Source organism: Gymnoscopelus microlampas (assembly GCF_963454915.1).
Source record: "Gymnoscopelus microlampas genome assembly, chromosome: 18".
In the NCBI taxonomy this organism is placed as follows: Eukaryota; Metazoa; Chordata; class Actinopteri; order Myctophiformes; family Myctophidae; genus Gymnoscopelus; species Gymnoscopelus microlampas.
Genome location: NC_139955.1, coordinates 20950241 through 20970454, shown reverse-complemented (window position 1 = coordinate 20970454; position 20214 = coordinate 20950241). Strand labels below are relative to the sequence as shown.

The 20214-nt window shown below is 40.6% G+C and overlaps 1 protein-coding gene across 1 annotated transcript in view; it reads right to left on the bottom strand.

Moving 5' to 3' along the window:
- mgat4b (alpha-1,3-mannosyl-glycoprotein 4-beta-N-acetylglucosaminyltransferase B) overlaps positions 1-20214 on the bottom strand; it is a 163973-nt gene that overhangs the window by 65976 nt on the left and 77783 nt on the right. Inside the window, exons 2-3 of the mRNA XM_084041090.1 lie at positions 3978-4157; positions 1300-1443 (exon numbers count right to left, since the gene is read on the bottom strand). Of these exons, the coding sequence (XP_083897216.1) occupies positions 1300-1443; positions 3978-4157 (324 nt within the window). The remainder of the gene's footprint in view (positions 1-1299; positions 1444-3977; positions 4158-20214) is intronic.

The window sequence follows — 20214 nt, the reverse complement described above, 5'->3', positions numbered from 1 at the left end:
TGAAAAGTCATAGATGTGTGCGTAGTCTGAACACAGAAATATTCTCACACACACTTACACTTTTGTGATCTACTTGTTCTCTGTTGTTTTTATATACTTTGTGACTGTGTAAAGCACTTGACCTGCCTTTGTAAAAGTACTTTGTAAAGAAACTTGGCTTGATAAAAGGCACATGCGTACACATGCAGAAACACACACACACACACACACACACACACACACACACACACACACACACACACACACACACACACACACACACACACACACACACACACACACACACACACACACACACACACACACAGCTCCATTGTGTCCTTGGAGATCCGGGCTGGCAGCAGCCATTTGCCTGCCCCCTCCAGGGGACTCGGCGCGTTTAAGGGGTTGTCATGAGGCTGGTATCCCACCAAGGTGTATTCCAGCTGGGCCACACTGATGCCATGTGGCCCAGAGCATGGCTGGCTGCGGGATCCAGTCCACACAGCCTGCTTTGAAACAGGAGCACAGGGGAGGCCATCTCTCCATAGCAAAAACATTCTGAAATGCATCTCAATACTTAAAACTACACCTTCTTTGTATAAAACTTTAAACGCATACGTAGCCCCTTGCAGCACTACCTGGAACACATTTGGCATAAAAAACTTGGAAACAGTGGGTTCTCTGAGAGAAGATTGAACAGCTCTTGATGTAGGACAGATTGTCCGTGCATTAGAAATGGCAGGAGAGTTGAAGACGGAGGTGGGAAACAGATGAAACAATCTTGATGGGCTGAGCGGGGGATTGTTGGTGGGTGGGGGGTGGGGGGGGGGGGGGATTAAAGGGAATAGAGAAGTATGGAAGGAAGGTTTGATACATCTGTAAGAAACACGGTGAGAATGGCTGTGGCTGTGGCTGTGTGCGTGTGTGTGTGTGTGTGTGTGTGTGTGTGTGTGTGTGTGTGTGTGTGTGTGTGTGTGTGTGTGTGTGTGTGTGTGTGTGTGTGTGTGTGTGTGTGTGTGTGTGTGTGTGTGTGTGTGTGTGTGTGTGTGTGTGTGTGTGTGTGTGTACATTTTAATCTTTTGGTTCCATTTATTAATTTAAAAATAAAGACTGAGGATTTTACTGTGTATAGAAGTAGAAGGGAGTGAGAACCTAAAACAGACTATGCATTTGTGTATGCCTCCATTAATGCGTGTCTCACACGCATGTGTGTGTGTGTGTGTGTGTGTGTGTGTGTGTGTGTGTGTGTGTGTGTGTGTGTGTGTGTGTGTGTGTGTGTGTGTGTGTGTGTGTGTGTGTGTGCATGTGTTTACTGACCCCCAGTACGCCCCTGGCCCACGTGCACGGCGGGCTGCAGGCTGCTCTCTTTGGCCAGGAGGTGGGGCAAGTGGTGGAAGATGCTGGGCAGCTGGAGAACATTCTTACTGCTGGTCACGTTCCACAACTTAAGCTTGGTCTCATCTGGAGGACACACACATAGACCCAGATGAGGTACGCACACATGCACACAGTGACATATGTATTCCACTGGCACACGCAACAGGCGTGCGTACACACACACACATGCGTAAACATGCATGGACACAGACGCATGGGCGGCCATGCATACACACGCACACGCACACGCACACGCACACACACACACACACACACAGGTAAAAGGTGAGCTACGCGCCAGAGGCTGGGGTTGCTATAGCAGTAAAAGGCGGTATGTACATTAGACTCATCCATAATTCACCCTAATCCTCCAGTAACTGATAACTTACTGTACATTATAATCAGGGTGCAGTTGGTGGAAGAAATGAGGGTGGGATGTTTTGGGGGGCGAACTGCAAATGAAACAGGTGCCCACCCAGCAAGCACAATGACGTCATGATGACGTTATGATGACGCCCGGTCATCACCCCGGTGACGTTCAGGACTAGGCCAGATCACAGCCCATGTGTTTAGATGACGTCCTGGAAGTGACGTTTTTGTGGTCAGGATTAATTTTGGTAATCAGGTGATATTCTGGGCCAGATCTGACTTGTCTTGGTTTGACTTGATCTAGCCCCAATCGAGACGTCACTGATTGGTCCGGGTCCTGACTGTGCTTGCTGGGCAGGGCCCCAAAGTCAGAGGGGGTCTTCAGTGGTTATGATTTCTTATCTGTATTATGTTAATTGAATATTTTATTAATATTTTATGAAATACATGCGCAATCTATATATATACAATTTGAATCCTGCGCCATGTCGGTTGTCAGTATGTACGTTGTAACGTTGTATGTACGTTGCATCACTCCGAATATGGACACAACGCCAGTGTGACGTAATCTCACGACAGCATGACATCACGCATGACATCACATCCTACCTATAAATTCTAGGATGCCGTCAGATCGCACCAGTTCGACGGCTTCCATAGTGGGTTTTGGTCATTGGAGAGGTGATGCACGTCACCTCTTTCTGAAGTGGGTACTTTCAAAGCCTGCCGTGGATTTAGGAGAGCACAAAACTCTCTCTCACACTGTGAGGTGCCTGTAAGGTGGCACTGCAAAGTGAACGACGCGTCACGCTAGACGTTCGGGCCGCGTAGCGGCCCGAACTTCTAGTATTATACATTTTTTTAATGAAACTTCAAATACAACTTCAATAATATGTGTGGATTTTTTTGAAGTAGCCAAATTAAGTGGAATTGCAGTTAAATTGAGGGCAAATCGAGCCTTAACCGCAATTTCTGTTGAGCCACAAAAAGAAAGAAATGCACACACACGCACAAAGTCAGAGATGTTACTTTGGTATCAGCAAATGCCCTCCCCGTTTGCAGTTGCACTGGGGGGGGGGGGGGGGGGGCATTTCTTTAACCACTTAAGCCCTACAGTACATACTTATTTGTACAACAAATGCCAAAAATAGCCGATCTACAAGCTCACAACACACTGCATTGTGACATGTTGTGAGCTTTTTTTAATAAAATATAGCCGATCTACAAGCTCACAACATGTCACAATGCAGCGTGTTGTGAGCTTGTAGATCGGCTATATTTGCTACTTTTGAATAAATAAAATGAAAGTTGATTTCAATTCTTGACACTAATTTGCCCAAAATAGTGACACTTTGACCAGAAGCAGGAATAAAACATATCCCCACACTGGTCATAAAAATGAATGACCAGAGAGGGGATATCAAAAGCAGAGGCATGGATTCCCCCCATCCCACCAGTAAATCCAACCCTATATTCATCAGTGTTGCTAAAAAACGAAGCCAGAAACAGCCAAAATTCCACAATGTTTAAATTGCTCAAAGATTTGACGCTTCTTGTCAGCAGCTGCCAGGTAGAACATCCATTTTCACAAATGTCAAAAATAAAATTGAACTAAGGATATGAATGGCACATTGACAAACGAACATGCTCTCACTTATGAAAGTTGAATCTAAACTTGTCAGAGATCAATTTTGATGATCTGATCTTATACAATCTATCCCGGCCTCACGACTGACTGCAAACCAGGCAGCACCTTCAATTCATATTCTGGAAATGCAGAATTGTAAATATATGTGACACTAAAATGAGTATCCTCCTCAATGTGACTGCTCCTGCCCCATCCGAGGTCAACACAGTCAAAGAAGTGTTGCTATTGGTCGACAGTACAAATTTGAGACATCAACCCCGTAACACTCTGTCACAGCAAATTTACTTTGGTTCCATTTCATTCCATTTAAATGAATTGAATTCGATGCAAAATATTGCTCACACATGCCGGTGTGACCGGGCCTGTAGCGAGAAGGAGAGAGGGAAAGAGAGAGAGGGAAAGAGAGAGAGAGAGAGAGAGAGAGAGAGACAGAGAGAGAGAGAGAGAGAGAGAGAGAGAGAGGCAGACAGAGAGAGAGAGAGAGAGAGAGAGAGAGAGAGATGGAGAGGGAGAGCAAGATGGAGAGTGACAGAGCCAATGATAGAAATTGAGATAGAGTATTCTGCATTGCAAAGCGATGTGAAGCAGGACATGAGCCTACCCGACAGACTGCTCCAGGTGTGGTTGATGTCACGCAGTGCCTGCTTCTCGGCGATGGCCCTCTTGATCTCGTCCAGCACCAGGTTGAGCTCCTTGGAGCGCTTCAGGTTCTCCTGCTCGGCGGAGTGGAGACGCTCCCTCAGGGCCAGAAACTCCCTCTGGTAGATGTCTACCACATCACCTGGTGGGAGAAGAGACCATCATGACATTTTAGTTGACTATTCATTGTCGTAACAGATAATTGTGATTCACAATTTAATAGTGTTTTTGGCATTGAACATTGGAACATCAGTAGAAATAGAAATTGATATTTCTGTTAGGGTTGCTAAGCGGCCCTAACATCTCGAGTTCGGGCTGATAAGCAGCCCTCGCACCGCACTTCGGCCGATAATGTCTGAGTCATAGTGTCGGGGCCTTTGTCAGAGTACCCGTTGTACCCGTGTCCCTTTTGTGCCTATATATGTAGATCTCTGGATCTGTCAGTCCTGGTCTGATATATCGGTCAGATTGGCGGATTCAGACAACTGGATATGCGAACTACTCGACGGCTGGCACCGTGCTCCCTCGAGTCCATGCCGAGTTATGGTTATTGTATGTCTGAGTCATAGTGACATGGCTATATAGGGGTGTATCGAGTTTGTTTATGGTTATGTCGGAGACAGAGTGACATGGCTGTGGTCCGCCCGCCCGCCCGCCCTCCCATTAGTCAATTTGAATATAGGATAACTTAAATATACAAAGAAATGACTGACACACTTAATAACTTTGCACTTTCAAAACGTTAAATAAAAATAGTGGAAGCCAATAAGCTCACTGTGAGCTTATAGATCCTTTAACTTTATTTATGTAGCACTTTTCAAAACAAGGTTACAAAATGCTTTACAGGCAACAGGATCAAATTAAACCACACACAAGTAGCAAGACACAGTAAAATAGATTAAGATCTGGCCAAGAGAGGAAATAAAATACTGTAAAACTGTGGTAAGAAACAGGACAAATAGTACACGTAGAAAATAGGGGAAATAAAATAGATAATGGAGATAAAATGTAGAGGAAAGAGGAGCTTTAAATGAAAGATAGATCTGACCAACCGTCTAACATGCTGTACCAAAATCATAAATGCCACAGCACTGCCTTCGCCACAACTTTATTACACCTGCCCGCTTGCACGTCTGTTTTATTGACAGGCAGTACGCACGCACACGCACACACACACACACACACACACACACACACACACACACACACACACACACACACACACACACACACACACACACACACACACACACACACACACGCACACACACGCTTTTGGGCGTTTAAGAGTGTTTCATTGCAATCTTGGCAGAGCACTTTTCAAGCCATTAACCAGTCTTAACAGCCTAGTCAATACTATTAGGGTGTAGACTGGTAAGCATTGATCACACCAACCAGTGATCCAACACAGACAAAACTGCAGGCAAGACAGACAATCAGACAGACAGGGGGGGAGAGAAACAGACAGTTAATATCTATATGGAATAAGGGCGAGAGAGACAGAGAAACAGACGTTGGATTTCGTTGGCTGTCTGGCAGAAACCTCATATTTCCATATTTCTACTTTGTATGTGTTTTCTTTTGTAAATTAATGCCTTATTTCATCATACAAGCGTGTCTCACAAAAGTAGTGAAAGTACCAGATACAAGCTCACAAGTTTGTAGATCGGCTTTTTTCACTATTTAGGGGGCCAAGCAAAGGCACCCTTTTGTTTTTGTTAGTTTTATTATTATTATTCGTCTTCCGCCGATTTTTTGCAGTTCTGGCTTAACCGTGCAGTCGGTTTTACAAAACTCGGTAATATGGAAGAGGGCTATGGCAAGCTTTTGTCTTGATGACTGCATTTTTAACAAGAGTTTGAAATCTGCCATTATAAGCAACATAATCCACAGAACTCTGCTCAGCTGTTTCAATGCTCATTTGTTAATTGCATGCTCTTCTTTCTCTCAAGTTCAGTGTTTCCATATGACTTATTGCGCATATTACTTTTCTTCATATTGCATTGTGTGGCCCTGTATTGCTGCTATTATTGCAGCTATATTTTAAATTGTTTTTGAAATAATGATAAAAAGGAACGGTTTTGGATTAACAAGGTTTCCACCCGATAGCATCAAGGATTATTCTCCTCTGGCCGACAACTGCATGGATACACACATCCTACAGTGGCATACCAAGGGGGAGGTCACACATGGGCACACACACACACACACACACACACACACACCCACACCCACACACACACACACACACACACACACACACACACACACACACAACACACACAGCAGTATCTTTCAATCACTGCTGCAGGCACTACTTTAATATCACAATCACATAAATAATGGATAGAGTGAGAGGGAGAGAGAATGTATACAAACAATGAACGCTAAAAAGTGAGCATGCTAGTCTACAGATGGGAAAATGTCATCTATTTAAAAAAAAGTACAGCGCTCAGGTGTGCCTGGGTGGGGCATTGGTAAAGTCCCTGCCCACCACCACGGAGGAAGGTAAAATCTTATAGCAGCAATAGGAAGTGTACAGAATATGAAGGGGGAATAATTTAGCAACTGGATACAATATAATCAGTATATGAGCAACTTACATTATGTTTAGGTGTTTTATCCCAAGAACAGAAGAAGAATAAAGACATTGTATGCTCTGCCGTGAACAAAAAGGGGTGTTACAGATTTAAGGCAATTTAGTTTTGTATTTTTGTCTCCATGTTGTTATGACACCCTGTTGTCGAGCTCATCTAGTTTCTGAGAAAGTGAATTATGTGACATCATCGGCGAATCGCGTGGAAGGACTAGGGGGTCATATACATGAAATACATTTATGCATTCAAAAGAAAATGTCATACATCACGGCAGACCCCATGAGCTCCGAGGAAGCCGCAGGGAGCTAGCTCATTACAGAGATGTCCCTGCGTCTTCTCTGGAGGGTCACCATGACATGCCTCACCATGGAGTCTGTGCATGCATACAGACCACTGTTTAGCTGCCTGTCTGAGAACCTCTCGCCCCAGTGGATTTCTGCACCTCCCTACACTAAGGTCTGCATAAATTCAGCTAAAGCCTTCTTTCTAAGCTCTTTTCCTGTCTCCCTCCATTTCTCTCTCGCTCACTCACTCTCTCTCCAACAAACAGCTGTGCCAACACAAAACACCAGCTTTGGATGCCTGGCTCAGTTCCTTCCTTTAACAGGACAGACAGTGTCATGCCACGGCAGCACGGCAGACGTGGAGAACAGAACTGATATGAAGTTATATAGTTGGTGAATAAATGAAAGCATGAAGAGAGGGAAAATGTGTGATGAAAATGAGTGTCTGGCTGAGTGACGGGCGAGAGAAAGAGATGTTAAATCCTCTGTGGGTTGTGGTATGATGAAACATGGGGCCAATATCTTGTGGTGGTATTGACAGGCTCTGAGGCAGGCTGGCGTGTGGAGTCAGCCTCCTGCTATTCTTCACTAGCTCCAGGATTATTGGCCTTGTGTCCCCTTTGTCTCAATTTCGCTTATCTGTCGACTACTGTCTTGAAAACTAAAAACTAAGCCAACCCCCTCTCTCCCTTCTCAGAATGACAGTGACAATTATTTTATTTGAAATGAAACAGATATATGCAATGCGTTCTATCGTCGCTTATCCTCTGGCCATTTATTTGATAGGCAGTCTACTGATACAAGTCATGCAACTATCTTAGACCCATTACAGTAAAGTTTTTATTGCTCTTTATAGTCCCACGTTGCCAGACGATCGTAGACCATGGCCTACTGATACATCTGGGGATTTCTAAATGCAAGAACATTCATTGATTTATCAAAAGAATTTGATAGTTGATCATAATATCTTAATAACCAAGCTATCCTCATAGGATTGGATGAGCTCGGATTTAATTGGTTTTCATAATTATCTTTCAGGGACAGACTTTAACTCTAGCTCTCTTGAAATAAGTAAAAGTGTCTATTCTGGGTCCACTTTTATTTGCATTATAATTATATACGTAAATAAAAAATGTAAAGGAAGAACTGGATTTTTGTATAGAAAAATCTTGCTTTTCTACTGTCAGTCGGAAGACCATTGTACTATAAACAATTATGTCTGTGCTTGAATATAATGACATTTTGTACATGCATGCCTCCCCTTCTACTTTGAAGCCTCTCAATGCTGTGTTTCATAGTGATCTGCCTTTTATCACTGGAGAGAAATTACTCACTCATCATTGTATTTTATACAAAAAAGTAGGTTGGCCCTCTTTAACTAAAAGAAGGGAATGGCTTTGTATTTTATTTATAAGGCTCTGCTTATGAAACTTCCCTTTTATCTCTGATCCTTCATTGTTTTTAAACATAGCAGATATGCTACTAGGTCAAAGGATTGTTTCGTTTTAAAAGTACCATGCGTAAAAATGGAACTTGGCAAGGCTGGTTTTAAACACTATGCCCCATGCTAATGGAATGAACTACTTCAATTTAGAGTGTCTTGTTCTGCTGGAGGGTTACAATATTGACCTCTGATGATACACTATGATGTAGAATGTTTGTTTACCGCTCGACTATGACTGATCTGCACTTATTATTTCCAATGTTTCTATATGCACATGTCTGTCTACTGTGTTTTATATAAAGAATGCTCAAACCCATTGAGACTACCGGTTTAAATAAAGGTCAAATAAACAAAACATCATCCTGACTTATTTCTAGTGTTTGTGTCAGTGGCGTAGATCTAGGGGGGTGCAAAAGGGGCTCGCATTGGGGGGTGGGCAGGTCAGCTTCACCCATCAGTCTCGTGCTGGGCCCCTCTAGTTTTGACTTGATAACATAATTATGGTGAACCTTGAAGTATAATACCAGTAATTAATTAACCACTGCGAGGAAATGTGTCCACTGCCTTTAAAGGGCAATTCAGGGCAATGTTCAGATGCTTAAATGTATGCTCTGTGGTACATCTGTGTCGCGTGCCAAAAATAGCAAGCTCACAACGTGTCACATTTTTGATGCGCTGTGAGTGTGCAGAACGGCTATTTTCGGCCTGCAACATCATCGTACGACAAAGCATAAACAGGGCTTAAAACGGTTTAGCCTCATCGCGAATCTTTGGCCTGAACTAGGCTTAACTCACGGTAAGTATTTAGGACTGAGCAGCGCAGGGACCAGGTCCAACTCTAAGGCCAGTGCCTTGGCAGGAGTATGTCCCTAACATGAATGTGTTCTTACACCCAGAGACCAGGTCCTCCTCTAAGGCCAGAGCCTTGGCAGGAGTATTTCCCCAACATGCATGTGTTCTTGGTATGAGAGGAAACACATGTAAACATGAGAACATGCAAACCTGACACAGAAAGGCCTCAGTCGGTTTTAAACCCAGGGTGTTCTTGCTGTGAGGCAACAATGCGAGCCACTGAGCCACTCTGTGTACATGTTGTAATTATTATCATACGTATTAAACTAAGTAAAGGAAGGTTGCTGATGGATGCCTTTCTTAATTAAAACTGACAAATGAAAGAGTGACACGGACACAAATAGATAGACGAGTTATGGCATACTTAGTTCTCTGATGTTATTAATGACACCTAATAGTAACATCTGTTTAGCTAATGACTGCTGCTGATTGAAAATACACGCACACGCACGCACACACACACACACACACACACACACACACACACACACACACACACACACACACACACACACACACACACACACACACACACACACACACACACACACACACACACACACACACACACACACACACACACACACACACACACACACACACACACGCTCACGCACACGCACGGATCCAAGAACCAGGAAACAAACAAAGTAAAGAACATCCACATTAATTCCCCCCATCCCCCAGCAAAGTGTACCCTATACTTACTTGACCACTTAAAACTTACATACTGTACTTTAATGATAATTTGCCTTTGAGATGTGTTCAAAGACCTCTCGGTCTTTGAATAATTTCATGAACCCATACCCTTCTGGTTTTCTTTTTTCGATGTCTGCACAATGTACAGAAGTAACAGGTCATCAATATGCATTTTGGGGCTCCAATGCAGCAGGAGTTTACAGTGCATGCTCCACTGTTTACAGATCATTATCATTCATCAGTGTGTGGATTGCTCACATCATTATCATTATAGTTGTTATAGTTATCATTCATGGTGTGGACGGCTCTGTATTGCTGGAGAGCGATGAACAAATGAAGGTAAAACAAAGACAATCTGGCAGAGGAACAGAGGGAAATGGGCTTATACTGTATACTGCATATAGGAATGGATGATTGCAAAACCAGGGACAGGTGAATAATTGGGAGGTGTGGATAATCAAGGGAGTGGCTGACACACAAGAACCAGAACTTAAAAGACAAGACAGGACAGGAATTTGTTTGGTGAAAGGTCAAAGTTCAGAGAAATGTATTATGTGATGAGTTCCGCACCTGCTTGTGAAGTAAGATTTCTCCAATTTGGCACAGTAAAATCTTACCATATGTTTACCAGTGATACAATACGACCTTCTCACATGGTTTGAAAAGAATAAGTGAACTGACCAGTGAGGAATTTGTTTGGTAAAAGGTAAAAGTTCAGAGAATGTGATGAGTTCTGTACGTGATTGGGAAGTGAGATTTCTTCAATTTGGAAACAATAAAATGTCACTACAAAACAAAATTAGACCACTTGTGCACATTGAAGGTAGGAGAATTTGAGCGCCAGATCATCTCTATCCTTCCATTCGTCTAGTTTGCCGTCATATAGGACAGGGTACTTTTGTACGTACTTCTCCTTATCCATATTTTTGCCCATTTAAAGTGCTCAGTGAACAGCTAGTTCATGTGCAAAGAGAGACAGTACTACTGTAGTTTGAGTTTCACAGACAAACCTATTCTTTTTCAGGATATGCGCAGACCTTTGTCCATTTCATAAAAAACAATTACTTGTATTTCTCAAATAAGATAATTAGAATAGTCAAACATTTTAAAATATAAACATACCTAGCTGCTACACACTACAAAACAAGTTTGAACTTGCAGGAATGCTATATACACTGTTTTGGTGGTCTGTGCCCCGTGCCAATGCTCAAAAATAGACCTGAGCTCTGAATTCACGCTGGTGAATGAATGAAGCTGACTAAGGGGGCATCCCTGTTCGTAGGTTTACTCTACTGTATGGACACAGACACACACAGACACACACACACACACACACACACACACACACACACACACACACACACACACACACACACACACACACACACACACACACACACACACACACACACACACACACACACACACACACACACACACACACACACACACACACACACACAAAGTGAATGCTTCCTTTTTAATGTCGAGATTTTAATTATCCTTCAACACAATTACTTATCTCTTCTCTATTCTAATAATCATCACCACCCCTAAGTGACTCCTTCCAGTCAGTCTGACAGCAGTAGTGCCAGGCTGCAAAAACAAAAGCGGTATCATGCATTATATATGCTTATGGACTCCCTAATTATAAAGAAGGCATTTGGCCAACTTAACAACAAAGACATGGGCTTCAACGCTCAGACTAACAAAGGCTTTTTATGACTCAGTGTTGCTTTGATATCCAGAAAAAGGCATGCATATGAAAAGGATTTTGAGCACTAGACCGTGTTCATGTCGTTCAGTCTCTAGTGATAATAGATACCTGTTATGCAATGTTTGAGGAGGGATTAACCATATGAGCCAAGATACATTTGGCGAAAATAGCAGGTCTACAATCTCACAACGTGACCCGTTGTGAGCTTGTACTGTAGATCAGTTATTTGCCTTTTTTATAGGGTTTAAGTGGTTAGGGGTAGAGTTCAATTCGCTGGGGGGATGAGGGATCCATGCCTCTTCTTTTGATATCCCCCCAATGGTCATTCATTTGTATTGCTAGTGGGGATATATTTTATCCCTGCTAAATTAAATTACACGCATTTCCTTTTGGGAAATGTAGACGGCTATGTTTGATAATATCCTAATTTAACCCATTAAAAAAACGGGAAAGCATCTGTGTCATTTTAGATTTTTGCGTTGGCTATTCAAAAATAGCATATCTACAAGCTCACAGCGCGTCACTTCGTGCCACGCTGCAAGCTTGTACATCTGCTATTTTTGAACATTTTAATTAATTAACAGTTTGCAAAAGGTACTGTACTGTACAAGGTACAGTTATACAATAATGCTAAAAGGATAACACAAAAAGCCCTGAGGGCTTGCTTCCATTGTGGTCCTGTGAATTCAATTCATCAAGACATCAATACTAGGAGCAGTAAAAGTATATGTACAGAAAAACATTGGGGGGTCATTTCTTTTGGCAAGCTACATGTAGAAGACTTGTCTAGGCCCAGTTGCAAATTGCAGACAGGTGTTCTTTTATGGCGGTTTTGAAGGAGGGTAGGGAGGTGGGGGGAATGGAATGGAATGAACCACTGTCCTAGAGTACCATGAGGTGCATGCATAGTCTAACACTAACCTTAGTGGGGGAACATAGAACCCGGGGAACATAGACATTGTTCTTTGGTTGTTTCTTGATTACTTTTGTTGCATTTTTTTCACTGGAAAGATTGTTCTCTACAATACAAACCAGGTAGGTAATTTCCCCTTTCCTTGTGATGACATTGTCACCCACTCTGATCGTTAAGTCTTTGGCCTTATTGAGTTTCATTCTGGACCCCAAAATAATGGATTCAGTTTTGCCCAGTTTGTTATCAGTGAGCCATGTGCAGATTTGACCGAGCTCAGAGCTAGGGGTATTTTCATAATAATAATACACTAAATATAACTGTGCTGTTGTTGTTTTTTGTCAAAATTGTGTTATTGTTGTGTCTTTTTGCATTTTAAGGAAGACATTTTATTTGAAAAGTCTAGCCGAAAATATTCTTTGGAGAAAAGATTGATTTACAAATGAAATTCAATTGTCTGCTACTTATTATTATGCAGCTTTGTTTAGCCGACATTGACTAATTATCCCAGTAAGTTAAGTAGCATTTTAATTTTTAATTACTTTGCACAAAACTGTAAACATCCACTGACAACCGTGACTTCTAAAAATGAAGCAATTAACAGCAAAATGGTCTATGTGTTGTGACCGAAGCTGTGAGTAGACAATTACATGGATTTAGAGAAGAATGGCCCTTTAATGTCCTTCATAGTGAAATGCTTTTCTGTCTTTTTTTCTTTCTTTCAAGTAATTTATTTAGGCATTTTTATGCTTCATTTCTCAGATAGGACATTGCAGAGAGAAACCAAGGGCAGAGAGAGGAGAGACATGTGGGAGTCGGACTCAAACTCAGGTCAACTATAAAACCCACATTGAGCACAGGGTCTGTGAACCAACTACAGTAGCTGAGCCACCACCAGGCACCTGACCCCATGAAATGCTTTTCTACTCCTAAAACAATCTGTAAGCCAGTGGTTCTCAAACTTATTCATGTCAAGGACCCCCAAAATGATATGTATTTGGCTGCGGACGCCCCCATCTGAAAACATATTTTGTGCCAGGGATTGCTCATGAGCTTGTATATCTGCTATTTTTGAATAGCCAAAGTATAAAATATGGTTAAAGTGGTTAAAATGATTGACGCTATATTAACTAATTTTGCTGGGGACCCCCTGGTACCCCCCCAATGACCCCTGGGGGTCCTCAGACCCCACTTTGAGAACCAATACTGTAAGCAGCTTGAAGAGCCTTCTGTCTGCTGGTGCGTGGCGGCAGTGGCTCAGGATGTAGAGCAGCCACTTGGGAATTGGAAGGTTCCCAGTTCAATCCCCGGCTACCCCTGGGCTATAGTGTGGAAGTGCCCTTGAGCAAGATTCATAAACTAGAATTGCTCCCGATGAGCAGATTGGAGCCTTTCATGGTGAGCCTCTGCCGTCGATATGTGAATGGGTGAATGCATTGCACATTGTAAAACGCTTTGGCTAAAGGCACTATATAAATACTCAATTTTACCATGTAAGTATATGCAGTGCATGTGTATCTGTGTAAATCATGTCATATGGGCATCATTAATAACTATGACTCTCAAGTGACACACATAATTGTCAGTATGTGCCTGACAATTACCAATATGTATGCGTGTGTGCGTGCGTGTGTGCGTGCAAGACAATGCCAATGACATCCAATGGGTTTGTGGAGCAGAGAACTCTCCACAGGATTATAGTATATCCATTGCAATGTCTTAACCTTTGACCCTGAAGGAACCGATGCGAAATGGATGGATGCGAGCAAGACATTGATAGTGGAAAATAATAAGGTGCTGCATGCATGTGTGTTCTCTGAATCACAACCAGTCAAACATGGCTGGCATACGTCACAGTGGTGGGAAAAGTACTCCGATTTATTACTTTAGTAAAGCTAGCAATACCACAATCTCTATAAAATTGCTGTATTCAAAATCGTACTTGAGTAAAATCAAAATATACTTAAATTACCAAAGTAAAAGTACTAAAGAACACTTTTTTAAATAGCAGATCTACAAGCTCACAACACGTCATCAAGTACAGTACTTGAATAAATGTACTTTACCTTCCACCACTGCGACATCATTATGCACAGGAGTCACACAAACAGATATCCATCCATTCCTTAATCCACAAATCCATCCAGTGGATAAACACATTGACAGCCATAGAACCAATTATACTGTCAACATTTCATTTACTTTGGTGACCCTCATGACCTGCTGCGTACATATATATATATACATATATCCTTTAAGGCCCAATACATCCACCGGATTAGCAGCCAGGAGCTCATAATCTCACGTGTTCTGTGTTCACATCAAGAATAAGAAAGCAATCTAAAAATAATAAGGATTTATGAACAGATCTATCCCCCAGATCTCCATCACCTTCTGCTCCTAGAAGACCAAACCAAGGATGGCAGCTAATACAAAGGACTGGTCTAATTCTCCAATACGATAGGTTTAGTTAACATTGTATTATGATAGGGGAGGAAAACTAAATCCAGCATGTTCTTATTTTGATTGGGTCTTTCAACAGAGTAAAGGGCTAGGAGACATTATATAAGGGTTATAAACACAGTAAAATCCTCTGTGTTCATTTAACTCTGATAGTGAACACATAGAACCAAATCATTTGGTTCCATGTGACATACACTGAAGATTTTGCAGCATATACACGCAATATACACACAAGAATGTGGATATCTAATAGCAACCTGTGACAAGAGTATGGTGTGATGTCCTCAGCAGGGATCACATGACCCCTCTGACTCTTTGCTCTATAGTTCATGTCATTGCCTGATGAAACTAATAGTTTTAACGTATGCAAACGCAGAGCACTAATACATCCTAATCCTCAAGTATAATCCCAGATTTGTTCAATTTGAACACAAACACAAAGACCTCAATGGCGGCGGCGATACAGTTTGGTCGCTCGCAAGCGTGACATTATGAGGTGCCATGCTGCGCATACATATGCATGCAAAATAGCAAACAAAAACTATATTTGATATATTTGTTTTGGTTCCCAAACTTTTAAGCTCGAGACCCGAAAGGGAGATGTGATGTCTTCCTCAGAGAGAGAGATTTACACATGTATTCCTCCTACTCTTAAATCTGTGATATTTCTACATGTATCAAATGAAAATGATCAACGGCAATCATTGTTCTTATGGTAAAATAAAAAGGCTTAGGTAACAAGACGTGCTACTGATACGGTGAGATGGCGGTGCCGGGATTTGAACCCATAGAACCTGCCTATTCAAAAGGCCAGGGCTCTACCGACATGTGGACCCCCACGTGTCTATACCATGCTCACCTCCTTACACGCGCACACACACACACACACACACACACAGACACAGACACACACACACACACACACACACACACACACACACACACACACACACACACACACACACACACACACACACACACACACACGTTGCTGTTAAGCCCATTGAAGTTGAGCCCTTTTGATTGTAGCCAACCTTCTCTGGGTAAGTGAAAAATCTTCAGATGCAAAGCCAAGAAAGTCACACAAACCTAATCCCTGCTCAGTTACGCAGTCAACTCACATACAGTGGAAACCGCTTATAGCGATCACTGTTACAGTGATCAACCGCTTAAATGGATACAAAAGAAGCCTTGGACAAATTCATTCCCATACAAATGCTATCTTACAATGAATGCAGGGAATCTCTGTATGTACGTCTGTAATCCAGGTATCTCGAGAATCGTTCGACCGACCGACTTCAAATTCGCCACACGTGTCGCAGGCAACCCGAGGGTGCCGGTGCTCAGGGTCGAGTCAGACGGATAGGAGGTTGTCCAGAACCGCCAGAAAAGGCTCGGCCCAGACGGTCTGGGCACCTATAGGCTGGTATTCCAGCCTGACAGCGTGTCGCGGATTCGACTCCCGAACCCGACGGCCTTTGCTGCATGTCAATCCCCATCTCTCTATCCATTTTTTGTCAGCCTACTGTCCTATCAATAAAGGCATAAAAGCCCCAAAAAATATCTTAGATATTATATTGATATTATAGCTATTTTCTCCAGCTCCCTGTGGTGCATGAACCCCCGACCACTATTGTGTGGGGTGACTCTCCACCAAACAGACTAAGATGGACCCACCACGCACAATAGTGGTGGTCCCCAGGTTGCTCTTAGTCAGGATGGTGGTCCCTGGGTCAAAATCAGTTGAAAACCCCTGTCCTAGAAGGTTATGACAATACCAAAACATTTGCCAACAACATGCTGCAGTGAAACTTAGTGTAACTCAGGATACCTCGTGTAGTGTAGGCCTATTTAGTGGCTATTCAAAAATAGCAGAATCTTGACAAAGTTTCTCTTATGGGGTCCCTGGCACATGTATTTTCAAATAGTTGTCCGTGGCCAAATAGAAATCAATTTGGGGGTGCTTGACATGAAAAATTTTGATATACTGGTGTAGTATACACAAACAACATGAAACAGTCATGCCGCTACAGTAATAGTGATGAGACAATAAACCATTGGTTTATTGTGAGACAATAAACCAATGCGCACAGGGAGAGCACCTGTGGTTGAAGCCACCGGTGTCTGATGGATTGATACTGCCCAAGCAGGTAATGCCCCACAAGCGTTTCTGAACATACAAATGTCAATCAGATAATATGAGAAATAAAGATATAATGTTTCAATAACCATCTGCGGATGGTTATTGAAACGTTATATCTTTATTTCTCATGTTATCTGATAGTGATCAATTTGGCCCAGGCAGACATGATCACTATACAAGGTTTGCTTGTTTTATCTTCGATACCCACACACACTCACACACACACACACACACACACACACACACACACACACACACACACACACACACACACACACACTAACACATGGGTGAGAGTGCCGGTGCACTGTTAAACCAAAGAGAATGTGTGTGCACAGTAGTGATGAGTGGGTCGGGTTTTTTCATAACCCACCCCGCCCAACACGCCACGGAACTCAACCCGCCCCAACCCACCCTGCGAACCCATATATAAATCTATGACTAAGTATATACCCCAAGTCTATTCAAACTGTTTTATTGTTATTATTAGGAATAGAGACAAAACAAGAGCATGTGATTTATTTATATATTTTTTTTGCGTGTGAGAGTGGCGTCGACCCGCAACACCCGCAGCCCGCATAATTGCCTCTGAAATCTTGACTCGTCCGCCCGCGCCGCGGGCTGACCCGCGGGACCCGCGGATTACGGGTCGGCCCGCTCATCACTAGTGCACAGTGCTGCTGTGTGTGTGTATGTGCTGTAGAGGCTAATATCTGACACTTGTGAGGAGAAGACCACCTAGCTAATTAGATTAGCCTTAGCCTGCACTCTCACATGAGTGAACTGTCTGCTTGGCTTAATTACTACCACACGCTGATATAACCCCCCCTCCAAACACACACACACACACACACACACACACACACACACACACACACACACACACACACACACACACACACACACACACACACACACACACACACACACACACACACACACACACACACACACACACACACACACACACACACACACACATCATCATCATCACATGATTACAATCTCTTCCTCTTGTTCGGATTAAATATTGTGTGAGTGTTAGAATTTAACTGAAAGTATATATTACATGGTTTGGGGAGGGAGATAACTGTGTGTGTGTGTGTATATACATATACATATAATATATATATACATACAATATATATATATATATATATATATATATATATATATATATATATATATATATATATATATATACATACAATATATATATATATATATATATATATATATATATATATATATATATATATATATATATATATATAATTTGATTTACTAGTGTGGATAATGTATCCAACCCACATTCTTTGTTTTGTATGAATGGTGTGTAAATTGGAGCACGCATACCCAAGTGAAAAAAAAATGTATTTTTTTGTGCTAAAGTATACTTTTAGCACAAAAAGTACGTTAATTGTCAATTTGAACTTTTGTCAAAGCATACTAACAGTGCATTTTTGGGCAAAATATAATCAGAGTGTATTCAAAATATATTTCTACAAAGCACATTTAATGTCAACATGAATTAAGTTGTAATTTAGCACATTGTTCAAAGTGTACTAAACAAAAAATATATATTTAATTAAATAAAAATGTACTTTTCAAAAGTCTATTCATATACTGTTGAATTGTTGTTTAACTTAAGTACATTTAATGTTAAATATATTTTTAATTATTATATTTTAAGTGCTTTTAAAGTATATTCATAGCAAATTATCCTCAATATACACTTATTTTAAGATATACTATAATATGCTTATTAAAAGTATACTTTTCACAAAAACTATTTAAAATATGTTCAAGTATATATTTTTGTAAGTATGTTAATGCCTATTGTATTGAAGTTTCACTCAAGTACTACTTCGTAAAAGTACACTTTTCATCAGTGCATTTATAGTATAAGGCTGGAAAAAATACTGAAAAAGCATTATACTTAATGTTTGCTTTAGTATACTTTATAAGTATACTATTTATGAATATGTTCCCGGATGCTATTAGTAATATACTTCTTAACATTATACTTATAATATGCTTGTTTTAAAGTGCATTCAAAATGTATTTCTACAAAGCACATTAAATGTTAACATAAATTAATTTGTAATTTAGGACATTTGTGAAAAGTCTACAAAACAAAACATATATATTTAATTAAATTAAAATGTATTTTTCAAAAGTCTATTCATATACTGTTGAATTGTTGTTTAACTTAAGTACATTTAATGTTAAATATATTTTAAATTATTATATTTTAAGTGCTTTTAAAGTATATTCATAGCAAATTATCCTCAATATGCACTTATTTTAAGATATACTATAATATGCTTATTAAAAGTATACTTTTCACAAAAACTATTTAAAATATGTTCAAGTATATATTTTTGTAAGTATGTTAATGCCTATTTTATTGAAGTTTCACTTAAGTACTACTTCGTAAAAGTTCACTTTTCATCAGTGTATTTATAGTATAAGGCTGAAAAAATATACTGAAAAAGTATTATACTTAAAGTTTGCTTTACTATACTTTATAAGTATACTACTTCTAATATACCTGTTTTAAAGTGCATTCAAAACATATTTCTACAAAGCACATTAAATACTAACATAAATTAATTTGTAATTTAGCACACTTTTTTTAAGTTTACTAATGTGCTTTGTAAAAATATATTTTGAATGCACTTTAAAACAAGTATATTACAAGTATAATTTCAAGAAGTATATTACTCCTGGATGCTATTAGTAATATACCTCTTAACATTATACTTGTAATATACTTGTTTTAAAGTGCATTCAAAATATATTTTGACAAAGCACATTAGTAAACTTTAAAAAAAATGTGCTTAGTTAGTATTTCATGTGCTTTGTTGAAGTATATATTGAATGCACTTTAAAACAAGTATATTACAAGTATAATGTTAAGAAGTATATTACTAATAGCATCCGGGAACATATTCATGATAGTATACTTAAAAAGTATACTAAAGCAAACTTTAAGTATAATGCTTTTTCGGTATATTTTTTCAGCCTTATATTATAAATGCACTGATGAAAAGTGTACTTTTACGAAGTAGTACTTAAGTGAAACTT